The sequence below is a fragment of the Rhinatrema bivittatum genome, chromosome 3 (assembly GCF_901001135.1).
Source record: "Rhinatrema bivittatum chromosome 3, aRhiBiv1.1, whole genome shotgun sequence".
In the NCBI taxonomy this organism is placed as follows: domain Eukaryota; kingdom Metazoa; phylum Chordata; class Amphibia; order Gymnophiona; family Rhinatrematidae; genus Rhinatrema; species Rhinatrema bivittatum.
The window spans coordinates 558608125-558627439 of NC_042617.1; the positions used below are offsets into that span (position 1 = coordinate 558608125).

Genomic DNA, 19315 nt, shown 5'->3' on the forward strand with positions numbered 1-19315 from the left:
ATTGTTGATTGATCCAAACTTCTCATATTTCTTCCTCTTGTTCTTTTTCCCTTTCTTTTCCTCCTCTTTCCCTTCATCTGTATCCTGAAATTCCTTTGTTAGGAGAATATATCTATGCATTTTCCCGTAAGTATCTTCCTAACCAACTTGCTGGGCACAATTGCCCCAAGTAGGGTAATGGGACACAAGGCCTGTGCCACTGCCGCTAGGGTGGTCATAGAATGGTCCCTGGAAATTGATGCTAATACCTGGCGGCTGAGCCCAGACCGTCCGGAGAGAGGGTGAGGGTGGGGATGGGAAGGGGAGGGGGTGGGGGTGGAGGAGCTCAGGAGGAGGGGTTAGAGGGTGGAAGCGCACACATTCTTTGTGTAGAAGGGGACCAGGGGCTGGGAGGGTAGTGGGCTGCAGCCTTTATGCTCTAGGGTTTTTATTTAGTTGGTTAGCACCGATTTTCAGTGCTAACCAGCCAACTATAACATCAGATGGGGTGGGGGTGGGGAGGGGGGGTGGAGAAGAAGATATTTAGTAAGCCACAGATCAGCTAAAATTACCTGATTAACTTTATCTGGGTTATTTTAGCTTAGTATTTGTTAAAGTTATCTGGGTAACTTTACCCAAATTTGCCACTGGCTGGCTTGCTGAATATTGACCCAAATATGATTTGTGTGAAAGACAGGGAACAAGGCAAGCCGGACTTCGCGGGACCAACTGGAGGAATGCCAGGAAGCAGTCGCTGAGTGTCACAGCAGTGCTGCCATCCTCTCTCAACTAGGCAATGAGTGTCACGCCGGGGAGATGTGAGCCCTTGTGCCCCTGTTAAGTTTGCACTGCCTATTTGTGCAAGCATAAGATAAGCCTTAACAGACGGTGGCTGATGCATCATGGGAATAGGCCTTCTGACTAGCCAATCACATCCTCCTCGGGTTGAGCCCTCAGGTTCTGGCAGTTGGCAGGACTTTCCTGTGGTGATCCCAAGGTGATAATAAAGGCTAGACAGCTGGCTGAGCTGAGCGAAAATAGAGTCTGATCCGAGGACGAGACGAGAAACGCAGGAACAAGCACCAGGGCAGACAGACAATCTTACTATTCACTTATGGCATTTGCATACAAATATTTAAGTATGAAACATAGAAACATAGAAATGACGGCAGAAGAAGACCAAACTGTCCATCCAGTCTGCCCAGCAAGCGTTCACTTTTTTTTTTTTTAATTTTTTCCCCCCCATACTTATCTTTTTCTCTTGTTCCTTGTAAGTGACTTTTTGTTCTATTTCCCTTCCACCCCGCTATCCCTTCCATCCCCGCCATCGATGTAGTTAGCAGTGCTGGAGCTGCATCTAAGTGAAGTATTTAGCTAATTGTTTAGGGGTAGTAACCACCGGCATGGCAAGCTACTCCCATGCATGTTTATCCAGCCTGTGCAACTCAGTCCTTGTTGATTGTTGTCCAAACAAAAATCATCTTTTCATCATTCCCCCTGCCGTTGAAGCAGAGAACTATGCTGGATATTATTGAAAGTGAAATATCAGGCTAATTTGGTTTGGGGTAGTAACTGCCGTAACAAGCAAGCTACTCCCCTGCTTTTTTGTGGCTGCAAATCCTTTTTTTCCATTTCCTCTTCCTGTTGAAGCATAGAGCAATGTTGGAGTGCATTAACCGTGTGTATGTTTATTTAATTAGGATATTAATCTCCAGGTAGTAGCCGTCATTCCCGCAAGCCGCCCCATGCCTCTTCACTTTATTCATATCCTCTAGACTTTATGGATCCACAGTGTTTATCCCACGCCTCTTTGAAATCCTTCACAGTTTTGGTCTTCACCACTTCCGGAAGGGTGTTCCATTCACCATCCTCTCCGTGAGCTCAGCCTTTCTATCTGCAGTCACAATCTGTTTATTAGCAGAAGATACAGGCAGTGTGGAGTCATTCTTATCCGTGTGCTCTTTATCTACATCCATCAGGGCTACTTTTACCTTAACCACAACCTCTCTACTGGGATACTCTAACTTCCCTGTTGCAGGTAGTGAATGGTCAGTATAAGGAATATATAAAGTGTGGGTATATTGCTGGACGACCGAGTATCAAGGTATTCACACGATTGCTGTAAGCCTGATACTCCAGGGAACAAAATAATTTGTTCCTCCCCTCCCTTGTTGTCTTTGTCTCTGTCTTCACACATATATAATGGTAGATATATAAGGTAGAGTAGAATAGGAAAAGGTTGCAGTTATTTTTTAAATAATATTTTTGCCTCTCTTATACCTCTCTCTTTTCTATTTCTATTGTCTCTCTCCTTTAATTTGTTGTTTCTCTTTATAATGGTGATCACCACGCACATGCGTTCTCTTATTCTTTTTCTTCATGTTTTCTCTTACCCTGTGTCTGCCCTAAAAGAAAATTCATGGGTGGCCGGTGTTCTTAGAGTGGTACAGCCTATTGATGATACTGATGTATGTTTAGTATGTGTGCCGCATCGTTTTGCCTTAGGACAGGCAGACGGCATTATCGTTGGTGTTGACAGAACAGACTTATTTAGTCCTGACTATGCCCAACTTTCTACTAATGAAACTTGGAGTGCACGTTACCCTGGAGTACGATTTCCCCCACTAACAGGTAACGCCCCAAGTAAATCATACTTGTGCATAATGAACACGAGTGCAAGTTATGACTCTCTCAATAACATTCCCTGTAACTTTACATATTATATTCTTACACACCAGTGGCGTATTGATGCAGATATGGAGTATGCTCGGTACAATTTTGGAAGCCAATCAAACACAATAGGGTATTTTTCATATGTTACGACTACATCAGCCTTCCATGTATCATTTGCCCCATTCCAATCTAAAACTTTGAGTAAACAGACACTCCCCCTTCGTAGTTTACTTGACAAATTACCACTTAGTCTCTTTTCTGGATGTGGAAATGGAAAACACTGTACTTACACAGATATAACTAAGTTTCAAACTCCCTTCACGATACACTTTGTATGGATTGATTACAAGTTTTGCCCCAGGAGCTTCTACTTATATGGGTCAATACTGGTGGTGCCATGGTAAAATATATACTCACCTTCCCCAACACTTCTCGTTCTGTGCACTTGTTACGGTTATTCCTCTTACAAGGGTGATATCTCTTTATCCCCCTAATCATGTTCATTATGATGATGACTATGATGATGATGCCCCAATACACCACTGCTTTAGGAGAAGCCTCAGCCTAGCCTCTCCAGTTGTGCCCGAAGATGAAGCACTTCAGCGAGCGCTTGATTACATTAATAGTACTTACCCTTTGACCAAAACTCGTTTAGATGCCTTGTCATCTACTGCCTGGTTACCTTTTGGTCCAGTAGCTGCCACAGCAGAACTTGGCATGGCCATTCGCCGACTACAATCATTATTACATGTAATTGAATAGAACTTAATAGTGCTATCAATGCCTTACAAGAACAATTGAATGAGGTAACCTTAATGGTGCAATATAACAGACAGGGCTTAGATTACATTCTCGCAGCTCAAGGAGGTCTCTGTACTGTTTTGAACAGCTCTGAATGTTGTACACGTATAGTGAATCGATCTTACATAGTTAAGAACACCATGGAAAAGATTGTTAATCTTGCTAAGCTTAATGTTGCTGACTATCAAGGTGGAGTATGGGATTCATCTTGGTTTGATGGTATCTTCAATGGATTTGATCCCTGGTTTTCAAAACTAGGAGCTGGTTTGAAAGTTTTTATCTGCTTTCTCATGATGTTCCTATGTATTGTACTTTTGATATGCCTTTGCCTACCATGCATATGCCTCTGTTTTCGACGATTTGGATCTTCCATCACTGCAGCCATACCCAGGATGCCTGAAGTGAAAATTATGGTCAACTCTTCATCTGCAGTGCAAGATCAAGTAACTACTATCCGTCAGCATTTAATGATGGACATACATGAGCTTCCCCATGAATTAAATGGGTAGGGAACAATAGTGGGCTTAGCCAAAGACGGGTAAGATTCCTTCTCCTAAGACTAGCATAGGATGTAAGGGACAACCTAAGACAGGCACCCACGGCCCCACCCATGTGAAGGGTTCCTAGATGTAACCCTTCAAGAGGGGGTATGTATGTTATATTATGCACTGTCTTTCTGACACCTCTTTGTGCTGTATACCTGAATACTAGTTTTAGATTAAGACTACAGAGGACCCTGCCTATGTGCTGGAATGCAGCCAGCCAACACCCCAGACCCATTAGCTGATTGGTCTAATACATTCTCAAATGAAATGGACCATACTTATCTAGAAATAACACTCTGAATGTACTCTGATTGGTCAGTATAAGGAATATATAAAGTGTGGGTATATTGCTGGACGACCGAGTATCAAGGTATTCACACGATCGCTGTAAGCCTGATACTCCGGGGAACAAAATAATTTGTTCCTCCCCTCCCTTGTTGTCTTTGTCTTTCTTTAAATAAAAATCTCAAGTTACTTAACATCTCCAGCGTTTCTTTAGAATCAACATTATCTTTGGAAGATACCTCCCTCTGAGCCATGTCTTTCTGCGGGACTATCGGCTTTTCTCCATACTAGTTTACAAGCTGCTCAATCTTCTTTTTAAATGTTAGTGCCAGCAGCTAGGAGAGATAACTTCCATCTCATGTCCAGTGTCCCTGGTCTTGCTACCCTGTGCTGATGTACTGTAAATGTTGCCGCTTCAGGAACAAGTAAAGTCTAAAGTATGTCAAGGTGGCAAAAGGTATTTTGTATATTTTGACACATGCTGATCTTGCCTGCCAAGTATTCCTCCTGCAGTGCAGCTTGTTAAACAATTTTTCCCTAACCTCATCTGAGGAAATAGCTCAAACAATAACAAATATGAACCGGTCCTCTTCCACACTAAATCCATGTTCCACCGCCCTCCTAAAAGTCTTCAGAGAATTGAACGCCTCCCATACTGCTGGTATTGGGAATCTTTCCCTCACTGAAGACACATTACCACCACCTCTCAAGCAGGCTTCTGTGTGCCTGATATTGAAAAACTCTTCCTGGATCCTTCAATATTTTTCCAATTATCATCTGATTTCCTAGCGCCCAGACAGATGGTTTCAGAACCAGTGGGTTGTGCACCTCTATCAGCAGATGGAGATGGAGCAAAGATGACATTACAGTATATATACTCCTGCAATGACATCAGCCTGCCAGTAATCTCCATCTCCAGCAGATGGTGGACGTGCATCTCCCTACTGGGGATTGCTTCAAATTTTAGAAGGAGAAATAAAAGGAGATTTAATTTGCCCTTCTTTCCTGCGATGATCCCAAATGGTCCCTCTCCCAGTTGAGAATTCCTGAGGTGATTTCCGTGGTCCCTCAGATGAGTGCCATAGTCCAGTAGCTTGTTTTCTCAGCCGGTGTGGATTTAGCTGTTAAAACAGCTGAAAAGCAGTGGGTGCAGGAAGCTGAGCACGGCGATGACGGCATATGACCTCTTCCCCCGTAGCCGGAGACCGTCTCTGTACTCAGCCAAGAAAGGCTGAGCTCAGGGAAGATTTTAAAAAAAGAAAAAGATAAAGAAAGAGACAGCGTGGAAAGGTTGTTTGCAAGGCTTCCCTTTTCTCCAGTCTCCGTGCTTGGTGCGCCATTTCGACAATCGTTCCTGCTCCCAAGGGTGGTTAAGGGACTTGGGTAGCCAGGTGGGTTGAACAGCCCAGGTGGGCTAAGCCCCCCTATTAGAGTTTTCTCTGTGTGCCGTGTGATAGGCCGCAGTGGTGTTTTCGAGCGCTGTTTCCTGCATGTTAGGCTGCCCTCTTCTGGACCATAGGTGCGTGCAAGTGCGTCTGGCTGTGTGTCCAAGTTGTGCGCCTAGTTTTCGGATGCTTAGTTGGGCGTACAGGTGACAGCGGCTTCTGTGTTAGGTGCGTGCTTGCCTGTGTGCACAATTTGGGCTGCATTGGTTGTGCGTTTAAGTTTGAAAGGGCAGAAGTGCGCCTAGTTTTGCAATGCCTAGCCTTGGGATCCTTAAATTTTGTGCTCCTAAATTTTATATGCCTAAATTTTGGACTCATATTTTACAGTGTGAATTCAGCTGGACGCACACCTTCAGTCACCTGTTAAACATACTGACAGACTGAGAGTACCTGTGGCTAAGAAACCTAAGTGCCTTTCCCTCTGTGCTACCTGTCATATTCGGGCATCTCAACCTGGCATGCCCTCTAACGTGTCAGCGCTGCTCAGAGGCTCAGGGAGAATTATCTTCCTCTGACATTACTAAGCCTGGTTCTTCCCAGCCAGTTGACGACCTGGGGAAAGATATGTCAGGAAGGGCACCTGACCTTGGAACTTCCTTAACTGGCTCAGCAGTGGGGGAAAAGTAGCTCAGTGGGCACAGCACAGATGCCTTCTGGTTTTGTCATTGATCCTTATACCTTTTCTTGGGTAGAATGTTTTCAAGGATTGCAATCCTTGGTGTGGGTGTTTCAGTATGTATAATAAAGAGATACATGAACAAAAATGGGCTGTATGGTAGAGTTGCCAGAGAAAAGCCATTGCTGCACTAGCACCACAAAACAGCCCGCTTACAATACGCCATCAGCACCTACGGTAGAAAAGCCTAAAAGCTTCTGGAACAAAATAATTTGGAGTGATGAGACCAAAATTGAACTTTATAGTCATAATCATAAACACTGTATTTGGAGAGGAGTCAACAAGGACCATGAAGAGAAGTACACCAAGGATCTCTGCTGTTTTGGAGGCGTGTGAGCTACAGCGGCACAGGGAATTTAGTCAAAATTGACAGCAGGATGAATGCATCATCTTATTGGAGAATTTGCATTCATCAGCCAGGAAGGTGCGCATGGGGCACACTTAGACTTTCCAAAATGACAATGACCTGAAACATAAGGTCAAGTCGACCCCTCAGTGGCTGCCGCAGAAGAAAGTGAAGGCTCTGGAGTGGCCATCACAGTCTCCTGACCTCAGCATCATTGAGCCACTTTGGGGAGAACTCAGACTTGTAGTTTATGCTAGACAGCCAAAGAATTTACACGATCTGGAGCCTTTTTGCCAAGAGGAATGGGCAGCTTTACCACATGAGAAAATAAAGGGCCTCATTCACAACTATCACAAAAGACTGCAAGCCGTCACTGATGCAAAAGGGGGCAAAACACAATATTAAGAACTAAGGGTATGCAAACTTTTGAACAGGACTATTTTATTATTTACCTTGTTGCTATGGTTTGTTTAATGATTGTGCTATTCGGTGATGCATAATAGCTTAGGGCTAGATTCATCAAAATATCACATGTGATAGGAAAAGGGACATGTTTTATGCTAATAGCCTATTTATCGCAATGTGCGTTACCTTAGCACTTCACATAGGTATTACCGCAAAGTGCATTAACTTTTCACACTTTGTGGTAATACCACAATTATTGCATTTCCTACCTGCAACCACTGGGGGGGGGTGGTTTAGAAGAGAGAGAGAGAGAGAGACTGAGACTATCTATAAGGTCCTTGTAGTAGTTAGCTATCTATGCTACTATAGGAGGCCCACCTAGTAACTCGAGCTGAGGTTTAGGTAGTAGTGTAGGGGTTAGGGGCCACTTTGACATGCAGAGTGAGACGTATGAAGAGAACAGTGCACTCTTCTGAAGACTTGATGTCTTTTGGAGTGTGGAAACTCACCCAACGATGAGATTTGTACAATGTTCTCTCAACCTAGCTTGATGGTCCCGCTACCTGGGTAATGCTGTGGAAAGATCTAGGAGTGTAAGCAGAAAGCGCTTCCCTAAATCAAAACCTCTGAATATTACATCAAGGCTAGAAATTAAGAGTGTTTCAGCATTCTCTACTTTCCTGAAACCAAACTGGTAAGCATCAACAATGGAGTGATCTTCAAGATGATCAATTACAGTTGTGCTCTTAAGTTTACATACCTCTGACAGAGATTGTAAGATGTGCAGCATTTTAAAGAAAACATAAGTGATCAGAAAAAACACGTCTATTATTTTTAATGTGTTTCAAATAGGGTCATTTTCCAACTTACGTTATGTGTGTAAGGGAGAGAGACACATTGTGGGGCGGATTTTAAAAGGGATACGCGCGTAACCCTTTAAAACCCCTCCTACATGCGCCGAGCCTATTTTGCATAGTCTCGGCGACGCGCGCAAGCCCCGGGACGCACGTATGTCCCGGGGCTTGAAAAAATGGGCGGGGAGAGGCGTGGGCATGGCCAGAGGCCTTGCCACTGCTGCTGAGCCCGGGGATCACGTGCTGGCACTTGGCCGGCACACGCAACCTACACCTGCCCAGAGGCAGGCGTAAATAATAAAACAAAATGGGGGGGATTTAGATAGGACTGGGGGGTGGGTTAGATAGGGGAAGGGAGGGGAAGGTGCGGGGGACGAAAGGAAAGTTCCCTCCGAGGCCACTCCCATTTCGGGGGCCGCACAGGGGTAGATGTGTGTGTGCGCAACACGGCGCGCGTAGATTTGTGCGCGCTGGGTTGCGCGCACACATCTACCCCTGTGCGTAGGTTGGAAAATCTGGCCCTGTGTGTGTGTGTGTGTGTGTAAGGGAGACAGAGCCAGTGAGTGTTTGTGTAAGGGAATGAGAGCCAACCATTGAGTGTATGTGTGTGTGTGCGCATCAGAGAGAGAAAGAGAGCCAGTGAGTGTGTGTAAGGAAGAGAGAGCCGATGAGTGTGTGTATAAGGGAGAGCCAGTGAGTATATGTGTGTTAGGAAGAGAGAGTGAGTATGCATGTGTGTTTATAAGAGAGAGCGTGTGTGTGTGTGTACTTGTGAGAGAGGAGTGGCGAGTGTGAAAGCATATCTTTTTATGTTAGAGGGAGAGTTAATGATGTGAGGGAGCCTGTGTTTGTGTAGAAGAGAGAACCAATGAGTATGTGAGACAGAACCTGTGTTTGTGTGTGCAAGAGATAATGTACCTTTGTGTGTATATGAGAAACAGAGAGGATAAAGTTTATGCGTGCTTGGAAATCAAAAGTTCCCAGGTATAGAGAGTGGAGGATTCTTTTTATCCATGTTAGTTTTTAATTATTGAGAGTATTTTGATGTCTGCTGTTTTGAATTATATTTTGAGTGTAAATTTTAAAAATTGTAATAGGAGTTTATAATTATTGGATGTTATTCTATTCATCAACTGTTTTGAAATATGTATTCTGTTTATTAGTATGGTTGTTTTATATTTATTGATTTTGTTATTTGATGTTTTATGAGGAATAAATGTTTCTTTTTTTTTTTTCATTGTTGCACTGCATACAGAGTCTGGCATGTTGCTGTTTCCAATTCAGGGTTTTTTTTAAACGTTTTCATTTATTACATGGTCTCTTTATTCTGTATTTGGTGAGGGTCTGTCTGTGTTGACATCACAGCCCACACAGAACACAAGCCAAAAGTGGGTGTCCACACTTCAGTGACTAGCATAGGGCATTAGTAAGGGGTGGCAGGTGCCATACCCCAAAAATGGTTTGCCATTTTTAGAGATTAAACTAGTTGAACTAAGTTTTCTTCTACTCAGCTGCAGAAGCTTTCTAGAAGTTATGATCAAGTAAAAGGACATCCACCTTTTAATGATGTTCTGACTAGCAGGATCATTCATCAAATCTCAATAACTACAACATCGCAATTTCAAAATGCAAATTAGGGAAAGGGGAGGAGTTTGGGCAGGGTTTAGGCAAAGTAGGAGGCTGTAGCGCTGCAAGCGATAATGTATCGCACATTATTGCCCGCAGTAGTGCCGGAAATAGCTACAGCTATTTCATTGGCTCACCGGGGGCGATAGTGTGCAGTGCGGCTGCAACCACAACGGGCGAAAATGCACCGCCGTGATGGGGCCGGATGCTATTGCCCCTTTTCTAGCCACGGCTCATCATTCCGCTATATTTATAGCAAAATGATGAATCCCGGGGTAAGCTCTTTGTCTGTAATGTGAGGTCAAATTGATATGGTAATGGTCATGTGACAAGCAACCACCATTGCCTTCAGGTCATGGAACTATTCTTGCATTGCATTATAAGAGCCTGTAAAGAAGTGAATACGAATAAAAGACCAGGACGATATATTTAGCCTGGTCCAAATTAAGGCTCAGCACAGAGGGGAATTCTGGTCTCAGGGTGTTTCCCGGTGCAGGGGATTAAGACAGCAAGCCCTCGAGGGAAAAGGTAGGCCCTGGGGTTGGAGAAAGACAGAGTGAATGTTTGATTTCAGCTGGTGAGGTAAACTGGCCGTTTCTCTTATTGTTTGTTTCACTATAAATAAAGCGTTTTCTGTGGAGAAAGGCAGGAGTCCAGGCTATTCTGTCCTCCAGCCCCCTTCTAAAGTCCAAGGCTGCTCGCACAGCTTTGCAGGGCCCTGCGCCAAATCGCTGATTTTCACTGCACAACAGAAAATGTTTTTTACTCGATTCAGGGCTGCTGAAAAAGTACAGGTGAAATAAAACTAAATGCTCGCTTTAGCGTGAGTTTATGCATTTTCTCCTCTGCCCTGGAACCTGCTCAATTTATTTTTTGCTGCGGTTTTCTGTCTTGGAAACTTCACACTAATGGTCAAGCTCTAAGTTGTCCATCCTCCTTGAAGCAGAAAAGACAAACAAGGGAAGATCTACAAAAAAACACATACACACATCTCCCACCCTCCACCAGGTAGCAGGACAGAGTGAGTCTGACCCTCAAACACAGGCATTTTTCAGGGAAACGCTTCCAGAAATGAGCTAATAGACCATTTTGAATGTACTGAATATTTTCCAGCTTCCGCAACTCCAGTCCTACTACATTTATATAAAAGCCCTGTGCTTACAACAGTGTCGCTTCCTCAGCAAGGGCATTGCTGGAAAGCAAAAACAAGACACAATGGTTATGAAAATTGCATGGTTTTATTATTACATATATATATATATATATATATGCAGAAGATTTTTAAATTTATCGGCTCTGGTAAGTTCTCTTTATTTTCCTTACAATTAAACGAGATCAATTTAATTTAAAACAAAAAGTCATGTCCATATTCCTCCCTTCCCCACATCCCTGCACCAAAAATATAAAACTCCTATACTTTTCAAAACTATGACCTGAGAAAAAGATACGACTCCAGTCTTTGACTTTTCACAGAATCAATACAAAAAAAAAAAAAAAAAAAGATTATTTTAGAAAAATACACAGTGACAAGTCTCTTTTCATATATAAAGACATAGAAAAGCACATGAAGGACTACAGCTGCATTTTGCTTTCTTTACAGTCCACCCGAAAACATTATTTCAACCACAAGTATGATTAATCCTGCAGCAGTACAATGTCGACATTGTCATGGACGCCCTGCAAGAGCAGTTCTCCTTGGTAGGTGACCACCTTCCTTCGTTTCGCGGCTTTGAGAGTTCCGACCAGAGCCTCGAAGAGATTGGCACATTTGTCATCAGCAAAGAGCACGCCAAACTTCACACTCAGCTTTCCGTCTTCCGCTGCAGCAAAAAATAAATAATTCGAGTCAGCAAGCGTTTTTGGCAGATAACCTTCACCAGAACTACATAACCCTTCTATACTAAACACAACACTTACTGAAAAGGATCAAAAAAAGAGTTCATCCATCCTATTTTCTGGAGGTACATCTCAGCAATATTCACCACAAATCAGTCATTTTCAGGAGAAAAAAAAATAAATCACACACTAAGATGCAGCCAGGAAAATAGAATGAATCAGTCCTTGTGTACCAAAGCACTGAAGCCAAAAAGTTATCCCTCTAAATGGATACCCGGTGATATTCATCGTCATATGTGCCTATATTCTAGGCACACAACGAGATGTGAGCCTAGAATTTAGGCGCATAAGGCGGTGGTGTTCTGGGAGAGGGTGGGTGGTGTTTCTGGGCGGAGCATAGTTAGCCGCGTAAGTTATGTGGTTAACTCCAATATTCAGAGTTAGCACTTAGCCTATGCGACTAGCTCTAGTTGGCCCATAGGGCTGTCCTGAAGTTAGCCAGTTAGACATAACCGGCTAACTTTAAGAGAGCCGGGTTAATATCCCCCGTTAGATTAGCCGGCCAGCTATATCCAGCTAACTTTGAATATCAGCCCCAGTGTTTTTATGTCACCCGCATCAAATTATGCAGCTTGCTGATTACTGTGTATTCCTTAAAATGAGACTGAGCACTAAACATAGGAATTAAATACATTTAATTCAGCCAGTTCATCTTTTCACAGAAATAGCTTGCTTGGGGCAGTGCTAGAAGCACACAAAAGACCTGTTTAAACTGGGGATTTATAAAAATTTCATGAAGCAGCCGTGCTACTGCTCCTAAAACATTTCTATAGCGCTACAAGGGTGCAGGCAGTGCTGTTACAGTTACGGAAGAGAGTCCCTGCTTTGTGGACCATGTGAGCTCTGGGTTTGTACATGTTTGCCCTGAAGCAGCGTTAGCAAAATAAGGCCCAGTTCTGCATTGTTGAAAATAAGTTCTGCATTTAGGATATTATTGATTTTGGGCAACATATACTGCACTTGAAGAAACAGGTAAGTATTTGGATGTGGAGGAAAAGTGTTTTGTTTTTTTCATACTGCTCAGGAAAATTTAGAATTTTTGAAACTCAGAGATGTTTATATCTGAAAGGGTCCTCCTCCTCCCCCCCCCCCCCCCCCCCGTGATGGCAGCAATAAACCTTGAATTGACACCGGTGAGATGCTTTGATCCAGTGTAGACTTGTCCAAGTCTTTTCCCTTTCAGTTGCCTTTCTTTGTCAATGTGCACAGCACTGCAGTATGAGACTGGGTTAATGTGCATGGACATTAGAATTCATAAGTAATAAAGATTAGAAAGACGAACTTATAACCAGTGATTTTTTTTTTTTTTTTGTACTGTGTGTAATTACTGACAAACGGCACTGCTGTCCTCTGGGAGCTCTCTCTCTCTTGCACGCAGTAAAACTCATAGCTACCTAGTAATAACGGCAGAAAAGGACCGTCTGGTCCATCCAGTCGACTCAGCAAGTTTCTTATGGTAATAACTGCCGCTCTGTGCAGGTTACCCCCAAGTCTTATGTTAAAGGTAGTAATATTATCATTCAAAACCTTCAACTGTCAAACCCATAACAAAATGACTGCTAGCAACATTTTTACAGGGTGAGCAGCCTTCTTGATAATTCAGTCAGTGCCGTTTGAATGTGCTTTTTTTTTGGGGGGGGGGGGGGGGGGGGGAGGATTTGACTATAGAAGCAGTCCTGCATTTTTTAACTAAATGTTTGTGTATCAGTACCCTGGACCCATAAAAGTCAGCAGCATTGGCTAATCATCTAAATCCAATTCCCCTTCCCCCTCCATTGAAGTGGAGAGTGATGTTGCAGTTGCGTCAAGGTTAATTGGCTAAGGAGTATAATCCCCACGCCTTCTGTTAGCTGCAGCAGCTGCTGCTCCTTGCAGGCTACCTCCATGCACCCTTTTCTTCATTCCACAGTGTTTATCCCATGCCTTTTTAAAAAATGTTATTTATATCAATTTTACAATAACCCAAGTACATTACAGTACTTGTTAGGAAACAGCATGTGTGTGCAAATATGTATACAAGGGAAAAAAAAGAAGAAGGATACAGAAACAATATACATATGCTTTATCAGACCCCAAATTAGAGGGGGCAAAAACTGTAGATCAAAGGAATTATAAACAATAGTTTAAATAAGAAGAGAAAAGAATGGCCGAGCACCGGTAGACTTAAAGCATCTAAAACTCATTAGGAGAAGGGGCAGCACCGAGAATAAGGGTTTCGAAAACCCTTCTCTATGTTGTGGTTTCTCAGATAAAAAAAAAAAGCAAATAATTGAGAGGGGTCAAAGAAAACATATTTCATCCCCTGAAATTTAATCACACATTTACAGGGAAAATTAAGCCAAAACAAGGCACCCAATTGCACCAGAATGAAGTAACAAAAACCGCTTCCTTTTAGACTAGGTAGCTTTGGTGACATCAGGGTAGATGTGAACCTTTAAGACTTGAAATAGGGAATCCCTATTTCGGAAAAAAAAAAGCTTTAAAATATAATCCTGGTCAGAGTCTAAAGCCAAAGTCACTACCAAGGTTGCAGGCAAAAACGGAGTCATCCATACATTTTTTCCAATTCTGCAGTCAAATTATTCACATCCAACGAAACTTGAGGAAAATTCAAATCTTGCAAAATATTTTTTTGATGGCAGATAATAAGCTTTAGAGATTGGAGGTATTAAATTTTCAGGAATTTTCAATAATTCAAGAAAATATTTTCACATTTCAACAGGAAAAATTTTTTTTCTAGGAAAATTAATTAACTCAATATTCCTTCTTCCGACAATCAGGTCAATACAGTAAAGTGCGGCTGCAGCTACCCTGCTTCTAACCCGCTTTCTACTCGCTTTTCGGCCGCGTTAGTCCAACCCGCGATACACTATCCCCTTTAACCCATCCTTACCGCGTCCTTAAATCCCCAGGTAACCCTTTCCGCCCGTGGCATGTATATGAGATGTAAAGGATCGAATTAGCTATTCCCTAGCATCCAGTAACCCGCGCCCCGACTATCGCTATTTTACCCTGCTGTTTTGCCGCGCGTTTAACCTGCTAACTTACTGCCTACCCTTACCCCTGCGTTAGAGGCAGGGATAAGGGTAGGCGGCAACTTTCCCCCAGCCCCCGCTCAACTGCCCTGGCCGCGTCCATGGGTGCTGGTCTCCGGGGCAGCCCCAGTCCTCTCCCTTTCTCCCGAAGCAACGAAAGCGGGAAAAAAAGCGAAAAAGCGAAAAACAAAAGTAGCAACAAAGTGGACGGTTCTCCTACGCTCGGGATTGCCAGTCCTCTCTCCCCTCCTCCCGAAGCAAGGCGCGTAAAGCAGCCTTGCTTTTCGGGAGGAGGGGAGAGAGGACTGGCAATCCCGAGCGTAGGAGAACCGTCCACTTCCTGGTACCTGTCATTTCAAATGTCATTTGAAATGACATTTGAAATGACAGATACCAGCGTGTCCGTGAAGCTGGTATCTGCGCTATACAGTAAAATGGGTCCGTGCAACCCATTTTACTGTATAGCACTCTATACAGTAAAATGGGTTGCACGGGCCTTACGCTTCACAGACACTTCTTGGACGCAGCTTGCATTTGCAAGCTATTTAAATACAGTATCGAGCAGTAGGTGAGCCGGACTGTGCGTGCGGCAACCACGGGTGTGCCCGGCACTAACGCAGCTCTTCCTACCGCTCCTTACTGTATCGGCCCGAATGTTAACAAGATGATGACCATTAGCAAAAGATCTTGTGGATTCTTGAAGTGAGGTAATTCCTGATTCCAACAACTGAACTTTTTGAGAAACAGTAAAAGCCTGTTCCTGTATCTGATGAACCGCCAGATTCAGACCTTGGTATTGGTCCACAAATTGACCCAACAAAGAATGCTTGGTCAATGCCTCTCAAATAAGATCCAGAGTTACCTGAGGTGGTTTAATCAAGATGAAGGACTGTAAAGTCTCCAATGAAGCATGTTCCACTGATCTCAAAGAAGGGAGAGAAGTAGTCTCAGCTGGAAGGCCCGATTCACCACCACTAACATCAGGTGCAGATAATTTCTCTCAGTAGGCAGTGCTAATTCCCACTGAGCTGGCAATTCTGTGGGGCACTGTAAGATGTCCCCCTGCTGCGCTGAAGAAAGCTCAATAACACAAGAGCTCAGATATGGCTGTTGAGGAGCTTGATGCAGCTCCAGAGTGAGCGAAGCTTCCAAGTCAGGGGCGGGAGTTGGTGAACTTTCGAACTGCTCACTGCCCAACGACCTCGTTCTGGAGCCAACATAAGAGTCTGTTGGTCAGAGTAAATGGCGATCCATCAGCCTGCTAGAGGCTTGTTCTCCCAATGTGCTCGGGTAAGTGCGGGCCTTCCCCTTCCTCATGAAGTAAAAAAAAAATATATATATATATATGTTTTCAGGGGGAAAAAGCAAGGCGAGGAAGGGAGCTTTGACGCCAAACAGTGCGTGGTCATCTTGGATCTGCTGCTCAATTGGTCTACCCCATGCCTTTCTGAATTTGTTTAATGTTTTCGCCTTCACCACGTCTTTCTTTCAGAAGTGCATTCCAGGCATCCAGCACCATCTCCGTGAAGAAATATTTCCTAATGTTAATTCTGAGTTGTCCCCCACTGGAATTTCATATCATGACCCCTAGTTCTGTTTGCTTTCCAATACAAAAGGTTTGAGGATCATGCATGCTGTTTCATCTAGCCTTCCAATAACCTACCTTGACTTTTATTTTTTTTACTACTTTATCTGATTTTATTAATCTTAAAATTTTAATTGTAGATTGTTTTATTTAGAAGTTTTAATAATATTATGAAACTATGTATCTATAATTTTCTTTTAAACTTTGGATTGCAAATGTTTTTTAATTAACATTTGTCTACAGATTGTAAACCGATTTCATATGTGCACATGAATGTCTGTATATAAAAAAAAAAAAAAAATTAAAACCTTTCAGGTATCTGAAGATCTGTATCACATCTCCCCTGCACCTCCTCTCCTCCAGATCATTCAGCTTCTCCTCATAAGTATTCCGATACAGACTCCACACCATTTTGGTTGCCCTTCTCTGGACTGCCTCTGTCCTGCCTCTATCCTTTTTGAGATATGGGCTCCAGTTATGAATATAGTACTCCAGGTGAGACTTCACCAAGGATCTTTACAAGGGCATTATCACCTCCTTTTTCTTACTGGTTATTCCTCTATATAGCCTAGCATTCTTCTGGCTTTAGCTATCATCTTGTCACATTGCTTCACCACCTTCAGATCACCAGACACTATCACCCTAAGGTCCTTCTCCCAGTCCGTGCACATTAGTCTTTCATCCCCCATCACATACAGCACTTTTAGATTAACACACCTCAGATGCATGATTCTGCACTTCTTGGCACTGAATCCCAGCTGCCAAGTTTTCGACCACTCTTCAAGCTTTCTTAAGTCACTTTTCATTCTCTCTGCTCCTTCAGGTGTGACTACTCTGTTGCAGGTCACAAAGATATTGAATTGAACCGGTTCCAAAACAGATCCCTGTTGCACTCCCACTCAACATAGTTCTCTTTTTAGAGTATGTTCCATTTACCATTACATGCGGTCTCTTGTCAGTCAACCGGTTTGTAGCCCACTCCATCACTTTGGTGCCAAGTCCCAAGCTTCTCATTTTATTCACAAACCTCCTATGCAGGACTGTATCAAAAGCTTTGCTGAAATCCAAGTAAATCACATCAAGCGCTCTTCCTTGATCCAAATTTCTAATCACCCAATCAAAAAAGTAAATTAGATTTGTCTGACATGACCTTCCCCTGGTGAATCCATACTGCCTTGGGTCAAGAAACCCACCAGTTTGCAGATAGTTCACTATCCTTTCCTTCAGCAGCGTCTCCATTAATTTTTTCACTACCGAGGTGAAGCTAACTGGCCTGTAGTTTCCAGCCTCCTCTCTGCTACCGCTACAGTTCTTCTCCAATCATGTGGCACCAATCCCTTTTCCAGGGATCTATTGATCAGATCTTTCGGCAGACCCACCAGCACATCTCTGGGCACCCTTATTATCCTGGGATGTACCTCATCCAGCTCCATGGCCTTGTCCACTTTATTTTCCTAGCTCTTTCCATACATTCTCTTCTGTAAACAGAATTTCGTTTCCCCTACCCCCATACACAGTCGTCTCAACCAGCAACAGTCCTTCTCCAGAATCTTCTTTAGTGAACACCGAACTGAAGAATTTGTTTAATATTTCTGCCATTTCTTCCTCTCTGTCCACACATTGCTCTTTGTCATCCTTCAATTTCACTATACCACTTCGGGCCTCCCTTCTTTCTCTGTCACCTTGCTTTACCTATTTGGCAATCCTTTCTTTCACTTGACCTTTTGCTTTCCTGATTTCTTTCTTCGACTCCCTCAGCTTCATCAGGTATTCTTCCCTGTGTTCCTGCTTTTTAGATCCTTTATACTTCTTGAATGCTGTTCTTTTTGCCTTTATTTTTTCACCCACATATAGATTTGATGCCTTTGCAACAGCTCCTTATAATTTGGCCCACTGTTGTTCCACCTCACCCATTTTCTCACAGTCTTCCTGTTCTTCCTTCAGGAACATTCTCATTTTAACAATGAGGTCTGTATTTTTGAAATTCAAAAAACTCGGGTCTTCGTGTGACTTCTCTGTCTCTTATTTGCGATATCATACCATAGCTTCTGATAATCACTGGTGCTCAGTTGACCCCTATGCGGACATTATCCCCATTTGTGAGGACTTGGTTGCTTATCACACCCTCCCTTGTGGGCTCCATTACTATTTGTTTGAGCAGAGCCCCTTGAAAGGCATCCACTATCTCTCTACTTCCTGTAGATTCTGCAGAAGGGATCCTCCAATCCACATCAGGCAGATTAAAATCCTCAATAAGCAACACTTCTCCCCTCTTTCCCACCTTATAGATGGTTTGTCCAGATCTCTGTCCAGCTCTTCTGTCTGAATTGGAGGCCTGCAGACCACACCAATGTAAATGGAAGCACCATCTTCTTTCTTCAGTAAAATTTATAATGCTGACCCCAAAAAAGATGGTGGAATTCTATTTTTGGAGGATTGGAACTTGTGGTATGTAAGGTGCATGGGAGAGGGGAGCAAGTGAATGAGAGAGGGCGACAAGAAGGAAGTGTTAGATGAGGTCTAAGGAGAAAGAAACACCACCCTATCTACACTATGCCTGTTGACACTTCATTTGGCTAGGACGCTCATTTGCATGCAGATAGTCACTAGGTTTTGCATGTCTCCACCAACAGTATCAGAATCCAATTTGGCTTGTTTGTTGGACCTTTGAAGGCCAATCTGCAAGGGGATTTCCATGGGTAAATAAACATTTATCTGCATCTATCACCTATCTGAAAACTGCCCACTCTGTATGCGAGTAAAAGAATGTACATAGTTCCTTATGGCACTAACTTTTTACCCACATTTTAGTGGAAGCATTCCTGAGGCAGGGTTAGGTCAGGAAAGAAAACTGCATGCATAGTTTTGGGCAGATATAGTATCCATGGAAAAAAAAGGAGTTGCAGATAATTTTTCCTTAGGCAAATTTCAAAGTAAAAGTATGTGCATGCGTTTCCTGTGAACACTGGTGCAAAGATCACAGATGAGAAGTAGCCAGGCACATTGCAGCAATGCAGGCAGTGGGAAAATTGCCCCCAATCATGCACTGCACACTACTTTTAGCACTCTGAAAAGGCCCTTAACATAAATGCTAACCTTTATTACATAGGCTCTTATTCGTTACAGGTACCGAAGATGGGTCCTGCTAAAGAGAGGAGAAATAT

The 19315-nt window shown here is 43.2% G+C and overlaps 1 protein-coding gene across 1 annotated transcript in view; it reads right to left on the bottom strand.

The window, feature by feature from the left end:
• Window positions 1-10854: 10854 nt before the first annotated feature.
• The window catches only part of ABRACL (ABRA C-terminal like), a 35940-nt gene continuing 27479 nt past the window's right edge, over window positions 10855-19315 (bottom strand). The window contains exon 3 of the mRNA XM_029596462.1: window positions 10855-11455. Within this exon, the coding sequence (XP_029452322.1) occupies window positions 11271-11455 (185 nt within the window). The 3' untranslated portion in view covers window positions 10855-11270. The remainder of the gene's footprint in view (window positions 11456-19315) is intronic.